General features: G+C 38.8%; 1 protein-coding gene across 1 annotated transcript; it reads right to left on the minus strand.

The window, feature by feature from the left end:
* Positions 1 to 2612: 2612 nt before the first annotated feature.
* LOC148345679 (rho guanine nucleotide exchange factor 18-like) lies at positions 2613 to 25309 on the minus strand. The gene is made up of 15 exons (XM_088325859.1): positions 25078 to 25309; positions 14338 to 14535; positions 14146 to 14251; positions 11719 to 11859; positions 10129 to 10379; positions 9953 to 10035; positions 9687 to 9729; positions 7322 to 7439; positions 6712 to 6966; positions 6568 to 6644; positions 6305 to 6483; positions 6156 to 6229; positions 3316 to 3501; positions 3069 to 3215; positions 2613 to 2852 (listed from the first exon to the last, which is right to left on the minus strand). The coding sequence occupies exons 3-15, from the start codon at positions 14234 to 14236 to the stop codon at positions 2713 to 2715; spliced, it is 1785 nt and encodes a 594-aa protein (XP_088181985.1). The 5' UTR covers positions 14237 to 14251; positions 14338 to 14535; positions 25078 to 25309; the 3' UTR covers positions 2613 to 2712.
* Positions 25310 to 25917: the final 608 nt, after the last annotated feature.

Raw genomic sequence — 25917 nt, forward strand, 5'->3', positions numbered from 1 at the left:
TCATTTAATAATGACAATAACTTTGAACCATGCATGCTAGAATCATAAATCTTGCTTTCCTGGGTTGGAATCTTCTGAATTTTCTATATTTAGTGCAGATTTGGTGAAAAAGCTCAACTTTTTGAGTTATGCAAGTTTTCATAAAAGTGTGACTTGCAGGCTGGAAAGCCATTTTTAAGCTTATCTGCGCCTGAAACGTCCGAAAAAGCAATCATTTAATAATGACAATAACTTTTGAACCATGCATGCTAGAATCATAATTCTTGCTTTCTGGGTTGGAAATCTTCTGAATTTTCTATATTTAGTGCAGATTTGGTGAAAAAAGCTCAACTTTTTGAGTTATGCAAGTTTTCATAAAAGTGTGACTTGCAGGCTGGAAAGCCCATTTTAAGCTTATCTGCGCCTGAAACGTCCGAAAAGCAATCATTTAATAATGACAATAACTTTGGAACCATGCATGCTAGAATCATAATTCTTGCTTTTCTAGGTTGGAAATCTTCTGAATTTTCTATATTTAGTGCAGATTTGGTGAAAAAAGCTCAAGTTTTTGAGTTATGCAAGTTTTCATAAAAGTGTGACTTGCAGGCTGGAAAGCCCATTTTTGCACTTCTCTGAGCCTAAAACGTCCGAAAAAGCAATCATTTAATAATGACAATAACTTTTGAACCATGCATGCTAGAATCATAAATCTTGCTTTCCTGGGTTGGAAATCTTCTGAATTTTCTATATTTAGTGCAGATTTGGTGAAAAAAGCTCAACTTTTTGAGTTATGCAAGTTTTCATAAAAGTGTGACTTGCAGGCTGGAAAGCCCATTTTTAAGCTTATCTGCGCCTGAAACGTCCGAAAAAGCAATCATTTAATAATGACAATAACTTTTGAACCATGCATGCTAGAATCATAATTCTTGCTTTCCTGGGTTGGAAATCTTCTGAATTTTCTATATTTAGTGCAGATTTGGTGAAAAAAGCTCAACTTTTTGAGTTATGCAAGTTTTCATAAAAGTGTGACTTGCAGGCTGGAAAGCCCATTTTTAAGCTTATCTGCGCCTGAAACGTCCGAAAAAGCAATCATTTAATAATGACAATAACTTTGGAACCATGCATGCTAGAATCATAATTCTTGCTTTTCTAGGTTGGAAATCTTCTGAATTTTCTATATTTAGTGCAGATTTGGTGAAAAAAGCTCAAGTTTTTGAGTTATGCAAGTTTTCATAAAAGTGTGACTTGCAGGCTGGAAAGCCCATTTTTGCACTTCTCTGAGCCTAAAACGTCCGAAAAAGCAATCATTTAATAATGACAATAACTTTTGAACCATGCATGCTAGAATCATAAATCTTGCTTTCCTGGGTTGGAAATCTTCTGAATTTTCTATATTTAGTGCAGATTTGGTGAAAAAAGCTCAACTTTTTGAGTTATGCAAGTTTTCATAAAAGTGTGACTTGCAGGCTGGAAAGCCCATTTTTAAGCTTATCTGCGCCTGAAACGTCCGAAAAAGCAATCATTTAATAATGACAATAACTTTTGAACCATGCATGCTAGAATCATAATTCTTGCTTTCCTGGGTTGGAAATCTTCTGAATTTTCTATATTTAGTGCAGATTTGGTGAAAAAAGCTCAACTTTTTGAGTTATGCAAGTTTTCATAAAAGTGTGACTTGCAGGCTGGAAAGCCCATTTTTAAGCTTATCTGCGCCTGAAACGTCCGAAAAAGCAATCATTTAATAATGACAATAACTTTGGAACCATGCATGCTAGAATCATAATTCTTGCTTTTCTAGGTTGGAAATCTTCTGAATTTTCTATATTTAGTGCAGATTTGGTGAAAAAAGCTCAACTTTTTGAGTTATGCAAGTTTTCATAAAAGTGTGACTTGCAGGCTGGAAAGCCCATTTTTAAGCTTATCTGCGCCTAAAACGTCCGAAAAAGCAATCATTTAATAATGACAATAACTTTTGAACCATGCATGCTAGAATCATAAATCTTGCTTTCCTGGGTTGGAAATCTTCTGAATTTTCTATATTTAGTGCAGATTTGGTGAAAAAAGCTCAACTTTTTGAGTTATGAAAGTTTTCATAAAAGTGTGACTTGCAGGCTGGAAAGCCCATTTTTAAGCTTATCTGCGCCTGAAACGTCCGAAAAAAGCAATCATTTAATAATGACAATAACTTTTGAACCATGCATGCTAGAATCATAATTCTTGCTTTCCTGGGTTGGAAATCTTCTGAATTTTCTATATTTAGTGCAGATTTGGTGAAAAAAGCTCAACTTTTTGAGTTATGCAAGTTTTCATAAAAGTGTGACTTGCAGGCTGGAAAGCCCATTTTTAAGCTTATCTGCGCCTGAAACGTCCGAAAAAGCAATCATTTAATAATGACAATAACTTTGGAACCATGCATGCTAGAATCATAATTCTTGCTTTTCTAGGTTGGAAATCTTCTGAATTTTCTATATTTAGTGCAGATTTGGTGAAAAAAGCTCAAGTTTTTGAGTTATGCAAGTTTTCATAAAAGTGTGACTTGCAGGCTGGAAAGCCCATTTTTGCACTTCTCTGAGCCTAAAACGTCCGAAAAAGCAATCATTTAATAATGACAATAACTTTTGAACCATGCATGCTAGAATCATAAATCTTGCTTTCCTGGGTTGGAAAGCCTTTATTTGATTGCATAAACGCAACACAATGCTGTGTGCCGTTAAATGTTAGGAGAGGAAGAAATTATTTTTGTTGCACTTTAAGACCTACGGTCTGCTCCACAGTTCGGCTGCCACAGAGATCTTTAAGTTGGGGGTCAGAGCTGGCCCGCTGGCTCCGGTCTTGGTTTCTGGACTTGCCGGAAAGGTTCTTCTTCATATTGCCTGGCAGAAAAGCGGCCAGCCACAGACATTAACAAAAAAAAAAAAAAAACACAAGACAAAATAGACATTAAGAACCACATAATAAGCACATAGATAGCCCCACTCCTATATGATACTTTATTAATAATTTAAAAGTTTTTTGATTGCACAAGGTGCACTTTAGTACAACACATTAGAAATGCAGCTTCCTCAGGACTTGAAGTGCTTTAGACTCACTTTTAGTGAGGAAGTTGGGGCTGCTGTCATAGCCCCCAAAGGTCTCTGCCCTCCTGGGTAGGATTCCAGAGCTGTTCCCTTCAATTTTCTGTGATGACAGAAAGGCATACCTTGCACCAGATTGGAGCAAATTTTGGAGATCTTCCACTGGTTTGACACAGGGAGAACGTTTTGCTTCACATCTTGCCACAACATGAATTTCACGTTGGGGAATGCGTTTAAGAGTTTACTTAGAGCAGTGCTTTACCATCAGTGATGGTTCCTTTAAGCAACGACTCCCCCAGCTTGAGATCTGAGCCGTCGCCTCTTAAAAGAAGCTTGGAACAGGTAGCTGTGTCCTCCACACCTGGCACAGATTCTGCCATCTTGGCAAAAAGTTGCAGTTTCTCGGAAAGTGCTTGGACAATCACCGCATCCTGCTGGCTCAAACATTCTAGGATAAAAATAGAAATCAATTAACTCGGATTCCTGTACACCTTTTTTTGTTGGGGGGGATTTTGCAAGGTTTATTGTTCTATATTCTTTATCAATTATCGGTCAAATCATAATACACTACAAAGCCAAGAGGCTGAAACACTTGCTCTCAGCCAAGAGGCAGAGTCAAGCTCCCAGCCACAGAGCCACGCAGCAATCAGTGCGAATGCAATTCTAGAGTCATAGCTGGCATCATGAATGGAAAATGATACCCGTAATTAACGTATGATGCAGACTTGTAAAGTCCAGGACCCGTTGAAAGTAATCCAAGGAAACGAAATGTATATTTCCAAAGTTAAGGGTGGGAAAAATATATACCCACTATTGTCCGCTGCGACAAGAGACAGATCTACCGGTAACTCAGCTTTACCCCAAATCCCATTAGCCCGCGTGTGCTCCGCCCTTTCTTTTTGATTCGTCCGTAGAACACATAACAGAATAAATCTCAAAAATAAATACATTACAAAAATATACAGTTGCAAATACATATTATACATGGTTACACATATTTACGAAGAAAGACGGTATACCGAGAGAGTTTTCAAAGCTTTAATAATAATAATAATAATATAACTTTCATCCCAAACCGTGCCTTTGAAAGGTACCAACACTGGTAGTAGGATCACGCTCGCAATGTATCAAACGTGCCTGTTAAAAAAAAAAAACATCCCGTAATTGTGAAATTCACGGAAGATCGTCCTCAACTTCCTCCTCATAACTATCGCCATCAAGGGCGTCTTCCTCATTATCGGAACGTACCTTAACTTTACAGACAATGTATGCTTAAACTTAGAAGTTGCAGTCTTTCTTGGCGCCCATATTCTACTGGTCTTAATCTTACCTTTTATATTCTAGCGCCGCAGGTGGCCGTTAGAAAAATTCCATAAATTGGCCGCTTCACTGGATAAGCCGCAGGGCTGAACATTTGGGAAAAAAGTAACTTTGGAAATATACATTTTGTTTCCTTGGATTACTTTCAACAGGACCCGGACTTTACAAGTCTGCATCATACGTTAATTACGGGTATCATTTTCCATTCATGATGCCGACTGTGGTTCTAGGATTGTGTACTATTGACTTTTGAATTGTGTCGGTAGGAGGTTAGGAGGCTAGGACCTTGACTCAGCCTCTTGGCTGGGAGCAAGTGTCTCGGCCTATTGGCTTTGTAGTGTATCATGATTTGACCGATAACGGATAATGGATAATTGCTAAAGAATATAGAACAATAAACCTCTACAAAATCACAATTGTGGAACTAACAGCCTGGTCTGGGTTAAACTTGTGATCGTGTCACAAGTTTTAATGGGTGCGGCTTATAATCAGGTGCGCTCTATAGTCCGGATTTTACAGTACATATAGATTATATATATATACATATAGATTATATATATATATATATATATATATTTATATATATGCAGTGAAGAATAGGTATTTGAATACACTGCTATTTTGCTATTTTTCCCACTTGGAAATCACGGAGGGATCTGAAATTTTTATCGTAGGTGCATGTCCACTGTGAGAGGGATAAATTAAAAAGAAACATCCAGAAATTACAATGCATTATTTTCACAGGAGGGATGGTGTTCTTTGGATTATACTCTTCATTCTTCTTCCTCCAAACACGCTAAGTGGAATTATGACCAAAAAGTTCTATTTTAGTCTCATCCGACCACAAACCTTTCTCCTATGACTCCTCTGTATCATCCAAATGGTCATTTGCAAACTTAAGACGGGCCTTGACATGTGCTGTTTAAGCAGGGGAACCTTTCAAGCCATGCATGATTTCAAATCATGACGTCTTAGTTTATTACCTACAGCAACCTTGGAAACAGTGGTCCCAGCTCTTGTGGACACTGACCAACTCCTGTCGTGTAGTTCCGGGCTGATTCCTCACCTTTCTTAGAATCATTGAGACCCCACGATGTGATATCTTGCATGGGGCTCCACTCCGATTGAGATTGACCATCATGTTTAGCTTCAACAGAGGACCTTGTTTGCCCAAGTTGCATGGCAATTTCCCCGTGGCCCTTTTCCAGCCTTGTGGAGGTGTACAATTTTGTCTCTGCTGTCTTTGGGCAGCTCTTTGGGTTTCACCATGTTACAAGTTAGTTTTACTGATTGTATGGGGTGGATAGGGTTCTTTATGCAGCTATAAACCTAAAACAGGTGCATCTAATTCAGGATGATACATGGAGTGCAGAAGGACTTCTAATGAGCAAACTAACAGGTATTTTAGGGTCAGAAGATGATACACAGGTGTTCAAATACTTATTTGCAGCTGTATCACACAAATACATTGTTAAAAAATGTGAGTGCTGGATTTTTCTTTTTTTCTCTCACAGTGGACATGCACCTACGATGCAAATGTCAGACCCGTCCATGATTTCTAAGTGGGGGAAATAGCAAAATAGCAGGGTGTTCAAATACTGTTTTCTTCACTGTATATACATGATTCCTTTAAAAAGAGTTGTAATTTCTCTTACTCCCACAAGGTGGTAGCAAAACATTTTTTTCTTTTTAAGAAGGCTCTTGGGTGGACGCCTTTTTACTCTTTGGATGTTTTTTGGCTCAACTCCAAAGCATTTTTTTCAGTTACTTGGATGTCTGTACCTTGAAAATCCTTCAACCTTGATGCCCGATATTCCTCCTCCTCACTGAAGAGCCTCTCTTCATTACGAGGGCAGCTAAGAACAGGACCAAAGTCCGTAATTATCACCATTGGACTACACTTTCACAGCTACATTGGACTAAATGGCTACCTCTCGACAGCTTGCCGTATTTGTGTCATCCAAGTGTTTCTTTCTTCCTTGGAGGCCGTGTGGATCTCGTACATCTCTGGCTCATTGGAGGATGCGCAGATCAGAAACATAGCTCTCTCTGCGTGGGCCACCTCCCGAACAATCAACTTCTGAAGAGAGATGACGGATGGCTTGTTGTCCTAGATGGAATAAAAATCACAAGAAAATGAATCAGGTTATGCTCAAATTAAATTATGTATAAATAAAAGTATTAATTGACTCACCACGGCCGCAAAAACATATCGCTGATCTTTCTCTTGTAGCAGCAGCAACACATCAGAAAGGAGAACTGCAAGAATATCTTTGAGGGGTAAAATAACAGAATGAGTTGAAGAAAAAAAAGTTTCTTCATGGTGTTCCCATCTAACCTTTGAGTCTGCCAGATGCAGCTTTCCAATTGATTGTACCCTCGAGCAGAAGACGTCGTCGACCTTGCGCCAAATCTCCCCTATGAAACACTCGGCCGTCTTTGATTTTGCCAAGCACCTTCGGCTCCATCTTGCTGTGTATTTCTCGAAGGCGACACGTTTTCTCATGAAGGTTGACCAATGAGTCGACTTGAACGATTGTGTCTTTAATCAAGCCTAGTGCACGGGTAAGCTCCATGTGCTCTTCAGTGCCCTCTGGAAAAAAATAAAACAAATAAAACAAACTTTATGTTGAGAATTAGTCATCAACCCAGCCCCAAAAATGATGGGATTCTCACTGCCCAGTCTAAGGGACATTGCCAGATGCACTATTTTCAGATGTACTAACAATTTAGGACAGTCTAGAAGAAATACCTCATAAATATTGCTTATACATCCTAGTATCCTTTACTTTTTAATCTTATTTTCGTTTTTTTTTTAAGTCTTTTATTACATGTTTATCATGTAGTGCAACATCTAATCTTGCTGAGAACAATCTACTGTACATCCTGACCAATGGGAAAAAAAAGACAATTCTATTCTTGTATGAAGAAAATTAATATGACCAGACCTTCAGTGCTGTGCAGGATGCGCTCCACAAGTGCTGGGTATTTGGTGATGCGCTGAGTTACAAGCAGAATACACTCAGGAATTCCTAACCTTCGCACAATGGACAGGTTGCCGATTTTCTGAGACAACAAAAGACAATAACCAAACACAAGGTTAATATTTGGGGATGGGGATTTTTTTAAGGTCCAGAAATGACCTTAAGTGCATTTTCAGTTTTGATGAAATAAAAATGAAATAAAACTGAAACAACACAAGTTTTAGCAATATTAGATTTTCTCAAAGGTTTGTGGGTTTTTTTCCACGCTTTTTTCTTTAGCAGCTTGCTGAACTTTTGCTGCTACTTACATCCTAACATTACGGAGCTGACTCACTAAAGTTTAGTAGCTTCTTTCATAAACACATATTTGTGTTTGTTATTCAATACATTTATGCCTGAAGTAAAATGTCTGGTTTTAAGCGATGTACGGCGAAAGTTTTTGACTATTATTATTTTGCTTTGGAAAATATGAGACAGTGACTCATTTGTTGCATTAGACAGCACCAACTACCGCTAGGGCTGTGTATTGATGAGGTTTTAGCGATTCTGATTCCTTAACGATCCCTGCTTATCGATCCAATTCCTTATCGATTCTCACTGCGGAAAAATAAGCACTATGTGACTACAGATATAGTACAAAGGGTTTTATTAATATAAAAATGATTTAAAGATGGGCTGGTATAGGCAGTAGGACAGGAACATTAAGTTCTGAATAAACAATATTAATCACAATTCAGTAAGAGTTCAACTTAAAGTAATGCAATACCTGAGATCAATTATAAGTCATGTATCCAGTAAGAATATCAGAACATCATGAATGAGGACAAACAATTCTGCGAAAGGAAATTAGAAAATTAACCATTCTTTTTTCTTTAAATTAGCTGGTCAGCTTTGTCAGCAAGGGGGCTAGATCTTTCTGGCGTAATGTGTCTTCAGCTGTGGAAAACACCCTCTGACTTGGGGTAGAGGACGCCTGGACACAAAGATAGGTCGCAGCCAGACCCGACAGCAGCGGCATAGTGTCTCTCTTTTCCCACCACCACTGTGCGGCGTCATTCTTGGTGGGGATGCAGGCCAGGCTTCTGTAGAGCTGGACTTTTTGTTCCACCTTCTCGGCCATGGGCACAGTGGGGACGGTTCCTTGCAGGGACAGAAGCTCAGAGTCCTATTCTTCAAACAGTTCCTCCAAGGCAGTCTTTTTAGAAAACAAACCTCATGTCACGACTAAACTTGGCTAACGTAGCTAGCTAACGTTTGGCTAACGTAGCTAACAGTTAGCAGGCTAGCTACGTTATTTATCTGCTGTGGCTACACTGTCCTTGTGTCGTCGGAGCGCCTCAAACACGGTGCATTCTTTCAGTTTGATGTCATGTTGGCCAGCCAGATGTTTAAGCATGTTGGTGGTCTTACCCCCTTTCGCCGAGTTGGCGTTTTTGCATGTATGGCATACTCCTGCATCGTCTATTTGAGTGAAATACAGCCACACCTTAGAACGTTGACTGCCGGCGACATCTCTGTAGCTGATGATTGGTCGAGCAGCGACAACAAATAGCACGTAGATCGACGTCACCTGATCCTGCATTGGGGTGTGTTTGTTTGCTATGTTCGCACCGCAGCCCTGGCGGGATTGATAGTGCAAGCAAAATTGAATTTTACTACTGATTCCAAGGAATCGTTTGACAGCGGAACAGATTCCAAATTAGAACCGGTTACCGATGCAAGCCCTCATCGTCATCATCATCAGTCATCATTAATCTCTCCCTACATCAGTTTTATTGTCACTATTCACTTTTCTGTCTATTAAAAGCTAAAATACATAAAAAATTATGTACTTACCTTCTGTGTTGTTTCATGACAATTGAATACGTGAAACAGTAAGAATCAGCTTCTAGAACTGGAGTCTCCAATGATGTGCCTCCGGGCACCAGGGTGGCGGCCCCTTAGGATAGCTGAGGTGTCTGACGAACTGTTTTGGAAATTTCTCTCTATTGCTGGGTCATTATGATTTTCTAGTCAACGATTTTTTTTTTAGTAGTTGACAGAGTATATTTAACCCTACTTCCAATAATTAATCTGCTTATAACATAGTTGCAACATAATAACAACAAGATAAGTTGTGATATTAGAAATGCATATAAAACTAAAAAAAGACCCATGATCCATTAATATGCCTGTCAGATATTTATTATCTTATATTGATTATATAAATATTATTATATTTATTAGTGAGTCAGAGCATTTACTATTTTTTGGTTTTGGCTCCTAATTTTCATTTTAGTGCATTCCTGATTATTTGATATAAAACCCGGAAATTATTTAGTTGTCTCACCCGTATGATGCTGTGGAATCTTTTGTTCGTCTGCATCTGTTCTCAGTAGCCTAGATGGTAAGGCGCCCGCTTTGAGACTGGGAGGTTCGGGTTCGCGCCCCGGCCGAGTCATTCCTAAGACTTAAAAAGTGGTCGGCGGCGCCCTCTGTTGGCTGCGGCTGCATCGGCTCGCTACAACGGGTCAGGTGCAATCGACATTTCGTTCTGTGTACATTGTTACACAGAATGACAATACAAGGAAATTATTATTATTATTATTATATTATTTATAGTAACTGACAGCCTCCGTGTGGTGACTGCAAAAATCGCCGTAGCTGTCCTTCATCTTCTCACCTGCGTCACCTGAAAACTGGAAGGTTTTATGGAGCAAATTAGAAACAAAAAAAAACCAACAAAAAACAAAAAATAGAAACGTGTTTGTCTTTTCATGTCCTTTCTTTACTTGTGCAATCAATATGTCAGCTATGCTTTCCACTGTGTAGTTTCCCTTTGCAGGTGAAACAATGCTCTCTCGCCGGCGTTCTTTAAGGCAGGACAAAAAATGTGTGTGCATCTCCAGGATGTTTTCCAAGCGCGGGAAAAGACATTCCAGTCGGCTCAAGTCCATCTGAAGGTTTTTCCTCAACTCTTTGGTGTAAACACGAAGCATTATCTTCAGTGTTCGCACGTGGTGCATTTCCGTCTGCATCAGCTCTGTCAAAGAAATTGACATATGACAATCATTTTTTTCTAAATATTAGCTGTGCCAATAACACATTCTGTGTTGTTTACTAGGGCTGCACGATTTTAAGAAAAAACCTAATTGCGATTTTTTTTCAGACCAGTTTTGCAATTTCGATGCAATTTTCGATTTTAAAAGAAAGGTGCATTATCTGTGCTATTTTTATTTTTTTTATTTTCATAAGTACTTAAACCCTTGAATGCATGACAATGAGTGGAGTCGGTTATTAGTGGGGAAAAGTATAAAAACACTCATGGCATCATATCATACACGTTTTATGAGAAATAAAGTACCTCCTCCAAGCCCTCGCCATCTCTCATATCTCAGACCCCTCCATCCTCTCCATTAAATTTTATATTGCGGCCTTCCCCCCTATAAAACCTATACAGCTGATATGGTTATCAGCATGTAACCTCCCAGGCAATGACTTAGCACAGGGGTCGGGAACCTTTTTGACTCAAAGAGCCATAAAAGCAAAATATATAAATTTTATTTTCGGAAAAAGCCACACCATATATTATAAGACAAATTTACTAAATTGCTAAACCCGCGCCCCAGAAAAAATGCTTAGTCTTCAGCACATTTATTTTTCATAATTTGATAAAAATAAAATAAATTAAAAAAATAAAATAAAAAGAGAATAATGCCATGTCTGAACAGGATTAATAGCTCATGTTTTGAAAGAGATGGAGAAAATTTGCATGCAATCAAATTTGTCTCTGAGCCACATTTACTCACAGAAAGAGCCATATATGGCTCGTGAGCCATAGGTTCTCGACCCCTGACTTAGCAGAAGAGCAGGCCCAACTAGGCTTTGCCTTTTCACAGCCAACTACCCCGCTTGAACCACAAACACGGCTCGCCATTCTTTGCAGGAGCTGTAAATCCCCACCATCATCATATACCTGAATCATCTCTCTTACCTCTTCCCGCGTCTTGGTTTAAGATTTCATGTGAATCTTACAGAGAATAAATTTAAGTTTACAGCGCCCTCTTCTGGGGAGCTTTGTTAGGTTTGCAGTCTATAAATCCTTGTAAAGAAACGGGGTGGTATGCAATTACACAATCGCACTACGTCACATGGCAATGTCGATTCGATTCTGGTTAAACATGAAGCTCTATTGTCTGCAGTCAGGCCATTTCACATTGACAAACAAGACAATGATTGAGAAATATTTGTTTTCAACACTGCTTCTCACTCTTCGGTTTTGAGTTAATCCAGAAGCTTGACTGTTATTGTAATGACCTAATAGCAGTATGTTTTGTATTGTTTGAGTCAGTTTTAAACAGAGTGCATTCAAACAGACAGACCATAAATGACATCCTGTCTCTTCACAGCCTCTTTTGAGTGTCTCTTAACAAACTGTGGGTCGACTGCCCAACTCCAGGACTCTGCTTCCAGGTCCTGCGCATCACACTCAAGATCAGCTCGCACTGCAGCATAGTGATCATCTGGGAAAAATGAGAAAAAAAATGAGTCTTCTTGTTGTTACATTTTCATGCAAGCAATAATCTGCCAGTGTTGCGATTATGAATGAGAACATATTAATCCACCTAAGTTTTCCAACTTGAATGGTTGTGTTCAGGACAGAGGTCAGGGAACCTTTTGGACCCAAAGAGCCATAAAAGAAAAAACAAAAAAATGTTTTTAAAAGAGCCACACCATTAATATTTTAAGTCAATATTCAACCAAACCAAGAAACCCACTCTCTAGCTAATTCTTCAGTTCCTTTTAATACACTGTGGGATGTTTGATGATTAAATAAAATCTATAAAATTATAATAATAATGCCACAGCCTGTGTCCCATATCAACATATATATAAACCACTTAAAATGTGTCTCCCTCCCGCAGTTGTGAGGCCTCTTTATAAGGTTTCTTAATTCCCTCATGTTGAGGTTTAGAGTTTTTCCTTGCCCGCATGTTGGTTTTAGATGAGGGGATGGTGTAATTGTGGCCTGTGCAGTCCTGAGACATTTTGTGATTAATGGACATACAAATAAATGTGACTTGACTAGACAGCCTCTTTAGAGTGTATAGGCTCATTATAATTATTTGTCCTAAATAATGATTTCAAAACAAGGTGCAAGCAAAGTTATTTTTGTAAAAATGTCAGAAAATACAGCAAACAAGGATACCAGTTTATCTAATTTTAGATTAGAAGGCTCTGTGCAAGAAAAAAAGTGTACACGCCCTCTTTATAGGTCCGCCCATTCCTACCACTCATCCAATCAAATTACCCCTGGTGCTTTGTTACGGTTTATAGGTAAGGAGTTGGTTTTCGGTCAAAGTTGGATCTGTAGCTTTTCGTCATAAAGTGTCTCAAAGATGAACATAGATTGTTGTAATGAGCTTCCAAAAAGATAACTTATTTAGTGTTTTACAGCCACATCAGAGTCTGTTAACTGTTGTTAATATTGTGTCCTAAATATGCTAGACCAAACCCTTTACGGTTCAATATTGTCTTGGCATCACATGTGCAGCAGTCGGCTCTACATTTAACAATATATGAATTAGTTGTACACGTTTCATTTTGTCCCTGAGGCCATATATAGTCAATGAAAAAGCCATATATGGCTTGCGAGCCATATGTACTTAACGAGAGAGCCATATATGGATCGCGGGCCATATGTACTTAATGAGAGCCATATATGGATCACGAGCCCTATGTATTGAACGAAAGAGCCATAAAAGGTTCGAGAGCCATATTTACTCAACGAAAGAGCCATATAAGGTTCGAGAGCCATATTTACTCAACGAAAGAGCCATATAAGGTTCAAGAGCCATATTTACTCAACGAAAGAGCCATATAAAGTTCGAGAGCCATATATACTCAATGAAAGAGCCATAGGTTCGCGAGCCATATTTACTCAATGAAAGAGCCACATATGGTCCGCGAGTCATATTTACTCAATGAAAGACCCATATATGGTCCGCAAGGCATATTTACTCAATGAAAGAGCCATAGGTTCCCGATTAGACCTTTCATTTTGTGATTACTTGTGCTTGATACGCATTCAAGGTATCGGCTTGTCTATGCAAACACAGAGTGTCCCTTGTCTGGATAATTTTGTGTTGCAAATTCTGGAAAATATAGTCAGTACGGAATGAAACATACAGACTCCAGCTTACTCGCTAAAAGAGCCTCATGTGTATTGGTCGATTTCTTCAGGACATTTCCATTTTATTTTCTGTAACTAAGGTGAAAATCTACCTATAACTAGTGGATGCCAACAGTTTTATCTATCAATATATATAGGCTGTTTTTGGCTACCCACGTATAACCACATCTTGTGACCACAGGGGACACAGGGGCTCACTTTAGGGGCAAGCAAGCGCAGTACTTTGTTGAACTTGGTGAGAGTCACATGAATTAAATGCTCCTTTATATAATGTCAAAAGATAAATGCGTAAAAAAAACGTCTATTTGTCTCGTGACCTCGCCCTTGTCATCGGAATATTCGCAAACGGCATGTTTATGAGGTTATTCGTTTATCTCTAGTCATAAAACCAATTCATTTGGATTGCTCCAGAAATCCAATATTCTGCTTCCAATAGGATTATTGCCTGAATGTAAGCATTTAAAAGATGAGTCGTTACTCCAAACAGTCAGCAAATAGGCAAATCTAATCCCTTTTTCATAAAATGTGCCATAAAACGTATTTATTTTTCAAAAAAAAAAAAAAAAAAAGGTGAATGTTTTTCAGTCACACAATAAACGAAATAAAGTCAACAAACCTTCAACTATGATGGACTCAGTCATGGAGGGAACGAGGGAAACAGTGTCATCATTGTAGCGCTTTAATCGAAAAGTGTCAGTTTCATCCATCCCCCCGGGAGAGATCTGCGTACATAAAAAGAAGGTTTACAGTCTAAAAAAAGACCCCAATTAATATTCTGATGACAATAATAATAATCCAAGTACGGGACCCTGAGGTGTGGTGGCGCAGGCTGTGGCTGAGGTATGATGCGGGCAGTCCGGGAAATTTTTGTGTTACAGTGGCCTGGGTACTTGTTCCTCGAGGAAACACAGTAATACCAGGAGCTGCAGGAAAAGTTGTGTGGCCATTGAGGCTCTGTGATGAAGTTGTGCCCGACTGTTCCTGCTCTCGATGCCGGCTTTTATTGCTAGAGGCCAAATACACATAATACAAATGTTAGTAACGAAAGGTTTAGGAGATCATCAGGAAAGAAGTCAAAGACAACAAAGTTGTACCCACTGCTCATCAATGTTTGTTAAGACTTTGGGGATTTATTGCTGTGCATGCGTTAAATAATCTGTAGGGACTTCCTTAATTGTTTACTGTAGAACATTTAATATAAGGCTGCGTCAAATTGACCTGAGCCATCTCTCAGTTATGCATAATATCAGATGCAAACGACCCGGACATTGGACTATCAAGCCTCACCCTACCTTAATCTTACAGTCTTTTCTTCTCCCTCTTATTCAACCATGTGAGAAGTGGTGATAAATGAAAATAAATTGACTTATACTTGGGCAGCACGGCGGAGCAGTGGTTAGCGAGTGTGCGGCACAGTTCTGAGGTCATGGGTTCAAATCCAGCTACCAATCTTCCTGTGCAGAGTTTGCATGTTCTCCCCGTGCTTGCCTGGGTTTCCTCCGGGCACTCCGGTTTCCTCCCACATTCCAAAAACATGCATGTCAGGTTAATTGGCTGGTCCAAATTGTCCCTAGGTGTGAATGCGCGAGCAAATTGTCTGTCCCTGTGTGCCCTGCAACTGGCTGGCAACCAGTTCAGGGTGTTCCCTGCCCACTGCCCGAAGATGGCTGGGATGGGCTCCAGCACCCCCGCGACCCTACTGAGGATAAGCGGTGCAGATAATGGATGGATGGATGGATGAATTATACTCCCGGGCCACGCGACGGAGCGAGTTCGGCGGACACGGCGTCACCCTAATAAGGATAAGCGGTGTAGATAATGAGATGAGATGAGGTTTTTTTTGTTCTTTTTGAAGGGTCGTCGCTACTTCGCAGATTTTCAATTTTTGCGGGTGGTTTCGGTCCCCATTAACCGGGTCTAAAAAAAAATAATAATTAAAAAAAAAATTTAATTTTTTTTTTTGGAAGGTGCGCCGCTACTTCGCGGATTTTCAGTTATCGCGGGTGGTTTTAGTCCCCATTAACCGCGTTAAACGAGGTCTTACTGTACCTGGGATCTACTGTAGGGAAAAAAAATAATAACATTGTTCGTGAGCTGAAAAATAACGAAACAACGTAAATTTGGTACTTAGCTACACATTCTGAGTGTAGGTCAAACAAATCCACTCATTACTATAAAACCTTCGACTTCAGCTAGGTCATACCTCTGGATTCTTTGCAAATCAACTGAAATACTGAAAGCCTTTTATGATTTTAATTTTGCCGATGATGGATTAGAGCCAACGGTATAAATTTTCATGATATGGTAAAACGGTATATTTAAGTCTTCACATGTTGGACATTTTTCTTTATTGTAATTGTAGTACAGAAAAAAAGAAAAATAGATTACAATATTATAATTTTCTGAGACAGTCCTGCATTTGTACCAGGTTTTATGGACTGTATTGAAGCTAGAGAGTAAAAAAAAGGATGAGGGGCGGAAAAAAACTGAGAAAATGGACAATATATATCGATATATCCTGATTTAAACCATGTGATAATTTCTGAAATAACTGTTGAAATTCTTGATAGAAGATGCGTCCAAAGTTATTTCGGGAATGGGTGTCCTATAAGCAAGCCCGTGGCTTCCACCAGTCTTCCATTGTTTCTTTTCAGGTGATTTAATATAGTGATGTTATCATGCGACAAGCCTTAAAAGCGAATGTGAATGTGAAATAAAAAAAAAAAAACGTATGAAGCGTTTCTGGCCAATCTTAATGAAAAGTCAACACAAGACGGCTTCTGAATAAGTCTCAGCAGCAGTCATTACCTGAACTTTTATAAATTGCTCTTGTAATACTCAACCAGCATGCGTTGAATTTATAGATTATTCATTTAGTTTAGCTGAAAAAAACAAAACTAATATTAACATCAGTGTCTTTGGATCACAGACACCGGAGAAGTTTTAGTCCTTCTGAGTAGATTCAACAGCAACATGGAACACCCAGATTGAGAAAGTTAATATTGTTATTCCAGGAAGGTAGAGAAAATACTCGAGTCTCCAGTTAACTATAGCAACATTATCTTGAACAGAATCCCCACAACAGATAAACAATTTAAAAAGAAAAACAAAGATAAAGAGACCGTGGGAATTTAGAGGTAAGCTGTGCCACACAAAAAAACATTGAGACATAAATTTCAGCGTCACCCATGACAAGCCCAAAACGTAAACTAATTCACTTCAGGAAGATGAAGAGGACAGTACACAAATTACTACGACGGGAATTCCAGTTGCTCCAAGATTAGCAAAGCATAAGTGAGGACAGGCTGTTTTTTTCTTTTTGCTGATATCACAGCTCTTATCAGCACACAGACCACTAGTTTTTGCATACTTAGATGACCCACGCAGGAAGCTCAACTGGCTAAATAAAAAAATTGAAACAATAAATCTGTCACTTTTAAATATAAAAAGACCCATGTAGATGTGTTGGCTCATTTACTACGAAAAATTGCTTAAAGCCAACCAAAAAGTTAAATTGTATATTTGATTAACATGAAGGAAAAATTTGCTACAAAAGTAAAGTTTTTCAAGAAATGGCAACAAGAGGAAAAAAAGTTGACCATTGTCATCTTTACCTACTTAGGTGGGCTCAACAGCTCTCGACATAAGGAATCCCTTTTTATGAGCGAAACTTCACTGTGATGACATTTGAAAGATTTTTCTTTCTTTCATTTTCCTTTAATAAGGTAAATGAAACGTTCCAGGTCTGAAGGAAAAGCCGCAACAAAAACGGCATGCAAGTCCTAACTTATTAGCGTTTTTTTTCCAATTTAAAAGTAACGCACATAAATGTTTAGCATGTGCCAAAGTCCAAGTGAGACAGTAGACCGTGGGATATGGCGTCCCCGCCTTACACCTTTAAAGTCGCCAATATATGTTTTTCGGCCCCTTGTTACAGCATTTTCACAACTATGCGATATGTGTTGCATTAGGGCTACACAATAAACCGAAATCTAATCGTTATCACCGTAATGTAGTGCGATAAGCTAACTGCAAAACACAGTGGTTTTTTTCAGTGATTCATAGTTACAGTTTATATTCTAGTGATGGAGTGTTTGGCCAACAAGAATTGTCACATTTCATGGTTTTAACAGCGCCAGGCAATGAGAAGCAGGTTTTAATGGAGGTCACCATAAAGCAGGGGTCGGGAATCTTTTTGACTCAAAGAGCCATAAAAGCAAAAAATATTAATTTTATTTTGGGAAAGATCCACACCATATATTATGAGACAAATTTACTAAATTGCTAAACCCGCGCCCCAGACAAAAGCTTAGTCTTCAGCACATTTATTTTTCATGATTTGATAAAAATTATGAAAAGAGAATAATGCCAGAGCCCCTGTCCCAAAATCAACAAACATACCACTTTAAACTTGTCTCTTTCTTGCAATTACTCAAGATCGGTTAAACTCCTTTTGACCCTTTTTTTCATACATATTGGTTTCAAAACCAGATGCAAGCAGTTATTGTGTAAAAACGTCACAACATTCTGCAAATAGGGAGCCTGATGAGCTCACTTTTGGCGCAGACGGCGTAGGGCGAGAGATAGGAGGGAGTGCTTGCACTTTTTGCATAGCTCCACCCATCCCTCCCACCCAATCAAAATGACTAAGTTCTCTTCCGGTGTTTTGGCGTATTTACAGTTCTGTGGATTCATCATAAGCTATCTGAACACTGAACACAGATTGTATAGTGAACTTTTATATAAAGGATTCTTTAGCGTTGTACAGCCAAAACGAGGTTTTTTCCCCCCCTTTTTTTGTGTGACACCTTGACTGTAAATTGTAGTGAAAAACGTGCCCTATATATACTGCGAAGTAATACCATATTATTTAGCTTTGGTTTGGCTTTGCGTGAACCTGAACAGGATAGACAACTCAACTTTTGAACAAGATGGAGAAATTTTGCATGCAATCAAATTTGTCTCTGAGCCACAGATACTCATAGAAAGAGCCATATATGGCTCGCAAGCCATAGGTTCCCGACCCCTGCCATAAAGTGAGGCAAAGTTTGCAAGACATGTTTGCACGACTTGCTGGTGTAAGCTGCCAGTCAGTCAAACAGCCCTTGCATAAATGGCCACCAAAACAAAAACCACAGCTCGTAGCTTTAGAGGCTCGTTACATTGAAAATAAATTCATTTAATTAAATTGGACGCTGAGGAAAGACAGAAAAGCGCAAAGAAAAGCTGATAACCAGTAGGTGCTGCCTGGGTTTGTATTGCGTCCGGGAATTGGCGACCGTGGCTAGTCACCAACAGACGACTTGGAGCTACTACTCGTGGAAACCCACTACCTTTGTGACTCTGGTATTTTAATTATCACAAAGACCTTGCAGAAGTCACTGTTACCAGTTACTAGCGTGTAGGTAGCTAACCATCCGCTCACTAAATCTCTTTCTTACACTGAAAGGAGAAGCCCTCCAATTTTGTTGTCCTTTTGTATACTGACAATAAAGACAATTTATTTAATTGCAATTCTGTTTTTATTTGTGGATCAATAGTTGTTATTTTATTACAGTCGTATACTCTCAGTCTCTAAGGACGTCATCTTGAGGTAAGTTTGCATGTCGCTATGTTTAAGTTCTCCCTAAAAACAAAATGAGCACAGAAATGCACTTTTCTTTTGAAATTGAAAATCCCATCAAAATTGCAATACAGGTCTGGAAAAAAAAAATCGCAAGTAGGTTTTTGTCCAAAATCGTGCAGCTCTAAACAAGTCGCCGATACAATACCTCTATTATATTGTATTTATTTACGATTGGTGCAAAGGCTTGCAGTGATGTTAAAGGAACAAAAACCTGATAACTCGAGGAACGAGTACCCAGGCCACTCTAACACTAAACTTTACCGGACTGCCTGCATCACACCTCAACCATAGCCTACACCGCCACAGAAGCTAAGGGTCCCGTGCTTGGAATATTTTTATTGTGATCAGAATATTAACAGATAAGAAAAGTGAGGAATCAGACCGGAACTACACGACAGGAGTTGGTCAATGACATGAAGGGAGCTGGGCCCTCCGTTTCCAAGGTTACTGTAGATAATACACTAAGATGTCATGATTTGAAATCATGGATGGCATGAAAAGTTCCCCTCCTTAAACCAGCACATCTCAAGGCTCCTGGTACCTTAAGTCATGTGAGAACGTTTTGCGGTCAGATGAGACCAAAATAGAACTTTTCGGTAATGATTCAACTAAGTGTGTTTGGGGGGAGAAGAATGAATAGTACAATCCGAAGAATACCACCCCTACTGCGATGCATGGAGGTGGTAGCATCATGCTTCGGGGGTGTTTTACTGCACATGGGACAGGACGAGTGCACGGCAATAAAGAGAGAATGACTGGGGCCGTCTATCGTGAGATGTTGGGGGACAACCTCCTTCCCTCAGTCAGAGCATTGAACATGGGTCGTGGCTGGGTCTTCCAACACGACAACGACCCGAAGCACACAGCCAGGAAAACTAAGGAGTAAGAAGCATAGCAAGGTTTTAGGATGGCTAAGCCAGTCTCCAGGCCTGAACCCAATCGAAAATCTTTGGAGGGAACTCAAACGCCGTGTTTCTCAGCGACAGCCCAGAAACCTGACTGATCTCAAGAAGATCATTCCTGCAAAGTATGCAAACCTGGTGAAAGACTACAGGAAAACGTTTGACATTCATTTTACTGACTGTTGAAATACTTATTTGTAGCTATATAACACAAATAAGTCCCCCCACAGAACCAAGTTAAAAATTACAAATACATCTCTCTGAGTTAAAAACTTTATGCTAACTCATAATGCTAACAACTCAGCGCTACCGGTTCTCTACCAACATCTGCCAGATCAATCACAACTCTTACAATTGCCACGGGAATTGTTTAGTTACTATATCTATCTTCTGACAAAAAAGTTTGTCGGGTAACTCCTCCCAGAGCTTTTGGACTAGCCCAACGATTCATATACCCAAAATTCCGGCCCGGGACTCTTGAGCGACAATATGGATAAGCGATACGGCGGGGCCCCGGAGACCAAAAAGAGTCCCCATCCGGACTAATGTATTTTGAGAATCTCCCATCCGGAATACATTGGCCCATTCAATTCAATGGGTAGCCTTGGAAACGAGGGCTTTGCCAGAGGTAGTAATCAGGGACTGTCCAGGGTGGCTTGAGGGGGCCCGACCTACATTACCTTTAACCATGGGTAAATGATGAATTCCAAAGTATTCGCGCAAGCAAGCTGTAACACTGTCGGCAAAGGGTTGGTCTGGCACAGCCAGCCCAAGTATTAGCGCAAACTAGCTGTAAACACTGTCGGCAATGCTAACTTATTCATAGTAAAAAATTTTGGTAATGGCTATATTTTAACAACTTAATATTTACAAATTATGCTAATGGACTCATGTTAATGAGTTATGCTAACGGGTACATGCTAAAAAGTGATGCTAACGGCTAAATGCTAACTTCTTCATGCTAAAAATTTTTGGTAATGGCAATATTTTGAAGACTTCATATTTACAAAGTATGCTAACGGATACATGTTGATGAGTTATGATAATGGGTACATGCTAAAAGGTGATGCTAACGGCTAAATGCTAACATATTCATGCTAAAAATTTTTGGCAATGGCTATATTCTAACGACTTCATATTTACAAATTATGCTAATGGACTCATGTTGATGAGTTATGCTAATTGGTACATGCTAAAAAGTGATGCTAACGGCTAAATGCTAACGTCTTCATGCAAAAAAGTTTTGGTAATGGAAATATTGTAACGACTTCATATTTACAAATTATGCTAGTGGACTCATGTTGATGAGTTATGCTAACGGATACATGCTAAAAAGTGATGCTAAGGGCTAATTGCTAACTTTTTCATGCTGAAAAATTATTCTAATGCTAACATGCTAACGACTCAGCAAATTGAATGGGCTAAATGCAGTCCGGATGGGCCAATTCAAATAGAATGGCTCATTCCTTTCGAACATGTACATTTTAAATTTTGTAATGTGTAATAACAGTGATATTACTATGTTTTTACCAAGAATGTGATTTTTAGACCTCCACAAGGCATATCCTTGTTGCTAACGGTTGTGGGCCGATCTCAAATGAACTTGCCAGTACCGGGGGTGTGTGGGGGGGCGAAGAAATTACAAATACATTTCCTGAGTTAAAAACTTTACTCATAATGCTAACAACCAGGGTTATATATACATCCCGGGATCATCTTCCAGATCAATCACAATTACAATTGTCTAGTTTCTTTTAGTGTTTCTGAATGCCTATATGTTGCACTTTTGAATCACCTTGCCATTGTTTCATGTTTGTGATCTGAGTTTTTTCTACAGAATGAAATGTCTGAGTGAGGGCTTTCCTGAAACTGGTGATTTCCTACAATTTGCTAGGGGTTGTATATTGGAAGTATGTTGCTCCTAATGTCATTTCACTGTTGTTATGATGCACCTGTAACTTTAGCCCAGTCTACAAGCACTACCATATAAATATTTGCCTATCCATGATAATATTCTTTTTTCCCCTTACAGTATTTTATTGCATGTTATCCTGGAGTACCACTTCCAATCTCATTATAAACACTGTATACTACAAGTTTTAATCAATGATGACAAGTGCAATTTTAGTCCAACCTAAATACAAATTGATTGACTACGGTTAAACTGCCAACAAATATAATCAAATATATTTCTAAATTGTTAGTTATAGAGAAATATGTGAAGTAATTCATTACAAGCTGATTTAGTATCAATATAAAGGAAAACGGCAACAAACACCTATTGATCTTCAAGCTGATAAAGTTGCCAAGAACACTAATGACACAAAAATGACTAAGGAATACTTTGACAAAAGCAACTCCAACAGTAACTTTGTTGACACGAGTCCAGATTAAATATAAAAAAATATGTTTGCTGCAAAAATTGAATTGCTTTTGAGATAGCTAGTTTGCTTGCAATAAAATACTAAACAAGAATAGAGTACTAGTGTTATTGGTTACTGGGAGCAGTAACTGTCAAGATTTGGGTATTGGTAGGAATGTCATGAATATGACATATTCATCGAATTGTGAATATTTCCCATATTTGCGAATAGTTTTCAAATTCCCGATTAGTCTTTTTTTCTCTCCACCTTTTGTTACCACCCTTGAATGAAATGAATACTGTAGACATTAACGTGCAGCGACGCACACATGGAAGTAGACAACACTGGTTCTCTGTGTGTGGTTTTCACTACCCGGTCTGTTTTTAACATCACTTCAGTATTTTGGACACATTTTTTATTTACACCGAACAACAGCACTAATCCCTGAAATACCGAAGAAGTGGTCTGTTGTTTTAATAAAAGGAACAGAAAGTTGAGTTAATAATGATTTCTTGACTATTAATTAAATTTCTCTTCTTTATTAAGGTGTCCAATGATATCTATTAGTATCATGGTTGGTTGGTTCCCTCAACCCTAAGGTCGTAGTAAGGACACCATTAACTGCGGTGTGTCTTTGGCAAGCACAGCCTGGTAGAGCCCACGCAGAAGGGGAAAAATTGCCAACATATCGGTCACTTTTGACAATTTGCGTGACAATTAATCATATCCAGAAATTCTTAATCATAACAGTAAGTATCGGTATCATAAGTATCGGTCTGTCAAATGTTTGTGTCAAACATGCTCACCGCAAACCTGTCATCTTGGCAAAGAGCTGGACAGCCTAACAACAGTAGCTGAAAGACGAGCACTGAAAAAGCTGAGGTCAATCATGGACAATCCATCGCATCCACTACACAGCATTATCTCCAGACAGAAGAGCAGTTTCAGCGACAGACTGCTGCCACTGTCTTGTACTACGGACAGACTGAAGAGATCTTTTCTTCCTCATGCCATGAGGCTCTTTAACTCCACCCGGCAGAGTAAAGGCCCACATTAAACCACACCACCTACATTGGATATTACCGAATCTTACTGCAATATGTATTCTGTGTAGCACTATTTAGTTACTCTATATAACACGCTACAGTGGGCATTTGCACGTCACACTGGGTATTTGTATATTGTATTCTTTTGGCTTTATTATTGTACTGTTCTCAGCTCAGGGATGCTGCTGGAAATGTGAATTTCCCTTCGGGGATGAATAATGTATCTATCTATCTTATACGTTTCAAATTGTGTACACTGTAAAGCCATTTTTGTACGGATTTTATTAACTCTTGCCTTGCCCATTTGAGCTCTAATTTGGATCATCTCGGTGACTGGTAACAATGGTAAATGATCTGCATTTATATAGCGCTTTTCACGGAGGAACCTGCAGACGACAACATCATTATAGATTGCTCAAACTGTTCGTGATATTCTGCGTGTTAGAAAGATTTATAATCACTTAATAAGGGAAGCAATTGGATGAGGTTGACTGAGGCGTGTTCAGGAGAGTAATCAGACATGTAGTCGCTTGTTAATCGCTTGCCGCGCACTGCTGAACGTTTTGTAATCGCTCACTGTGATTGCCTTACTGATCCAAAATGGCCGACGACAGTACAATGGATTTCGTTCTACAGCTTGCTTTGAGCGAGTTGGCTTATATGAGCGACAGTTCGCATATTGACACAGTTAAGGTTATCCTAAACGCAGTGGAAGGGTCATACCTGTCTTGCATTGTTCACAAACATTACCAGGCAATGTAAGACGATATATTACATCGCCAACAGCACTCGTCAGGGTGAGATCCTCCATCTTCTGCACTGTCGACGCCATGTTGGAAATCAAAGTAAGCGGTCTTTCTCCCGTGATTACTCGGGCACGCGAGCGCTCAATAATCATTGGCCGTTCAGAAGCTAGCGATAGCTAGCGATAGCAATCGCTCACTCTCCTGAACACGCCTCCGGTGTGTCAGATTTTTCCCCCATTTTAAAAGTAAACACTGATTATGTAAACAAATGAGAAAGTAATGTTCTTTAATTTAGATTCATGTAAAATATAAGGTGTGTATTTATGAATACAATTTGATTGTGTAAGTTTGAATTACCAACAAATATCATCAATTATGATTAGCATATTGATATTTCTATAGACAGACATGCACTAAGGAATTGCAAGGAGCTTTAGTATGAAAATAAAAGCAAGCTAACAAAGCTGCCGAGAACGCAAACACTAAAAGTTGAAACAAAAACGACAACAAGGGAGATTTGTCGAAAGTATCCTCACTCGTGAGGTTATTAAGAGTAATCAGACAATTTAATTTTTAATGTAATAACTTTTCTTTATAATTTAATTTACTCACTGGAACGCGAAATAGCTGGCAACAAGTTGCTATCGCTAGCTAGCATTGCCGACAAGAAAACGACGAACAGTGTTTTTTTTTTTTTTTTTCAACTTGAACAGTCACCTTAGTACGAACACAACGCGGACCTAAAAGTTAAAATAAAATAAATAAAACAAAGTTCCAACTGAATGGGAAGCGGTCATCAAAGCCTATTGAAAGAAAAACAAGAGGAAGGATCCACCTGATCCTTTTTACGGCGGCCGCTTCTTACCGTTACGAACACGGAGACTCCGGTACGGTTCTGTCGGTTTCTTCCGAAACGACACCAGTTGGTAGATTGAATACCCGTATTTTTGGACCAATTTGTGTTTTGGTGGTATGTTGTTGCGCTTCGGAGGTTCTGCCCCCTTCGGCACAGACAACTGGGCAAAAACGATTAAATTCCACAGGCAGGTTCAGGACCCGAACCGCAAGTCCGCTCCAGTTAAAGGGACATTACGCTACCTTTTTTTTCCCTCCGCCAAAACCTCTCAGAAATGAAATAAACGAACGAACAATGAGACAAACAAATAAAAAAAATCAACTGGAAACAATTTTTTGAAAACTAAATTTAATTGTTGTAGATTTATCGTATTTTAATAAGTTACAATTTATTTTTCAGTTGATTTCTAAGGAAAGCCAAAAGTGCCACAAAGTAAATATAATAATGTTTAAAGAATTTAAGTATCCCTAAAAAAACAATAACAAAAATACAAAACAAAACAAAAAAACATTTCATTTTTATGTTTCTTTTTAAAAGGTGAAAAAAATGATATAATTTAAACTTATTGTTTCAAATGTTCATTTGTCCTTTTGGAAGGCCAAGAGGGAAAAAATAAAATGACGTTTAATTAGATATCAATTTTACTAAAACAAGCAACTATGTAATGCTCTCACACTTCCTTGCTTCAAGTAAAACAAAGTTTGAAAAGAATGCATGTAAAAAATGAAACATGTTTTGGGATATATCATGTCAAAAGTTTACTTGTATGTTATGGAATCTAGAGAGGGACAAAATTATATAAATGATATGATTTGGGCTAACTTGTGTTCTACCGAAGCCCAAGAATGC

The sequence above is a fragment of the Urocampus carinirostris genome, unplaced genomic scaffold, assembly GCF_059441175.1.
Source record: "Urocampus carinirostris isolate Australia breed hairy pipefish unplaced genomic scaffold, RoL_Ucar_1.0 HiC_scaffold_34, whole genome shotgun sequence".
Classification (NCBI taxonomy): domain Eukaryota; kingdom Metazoa; phylum Chordata; class Actinopteri; order Syngnathiformes; family Syngnathidae; genus Urocampus; species Urocampus carinirostris.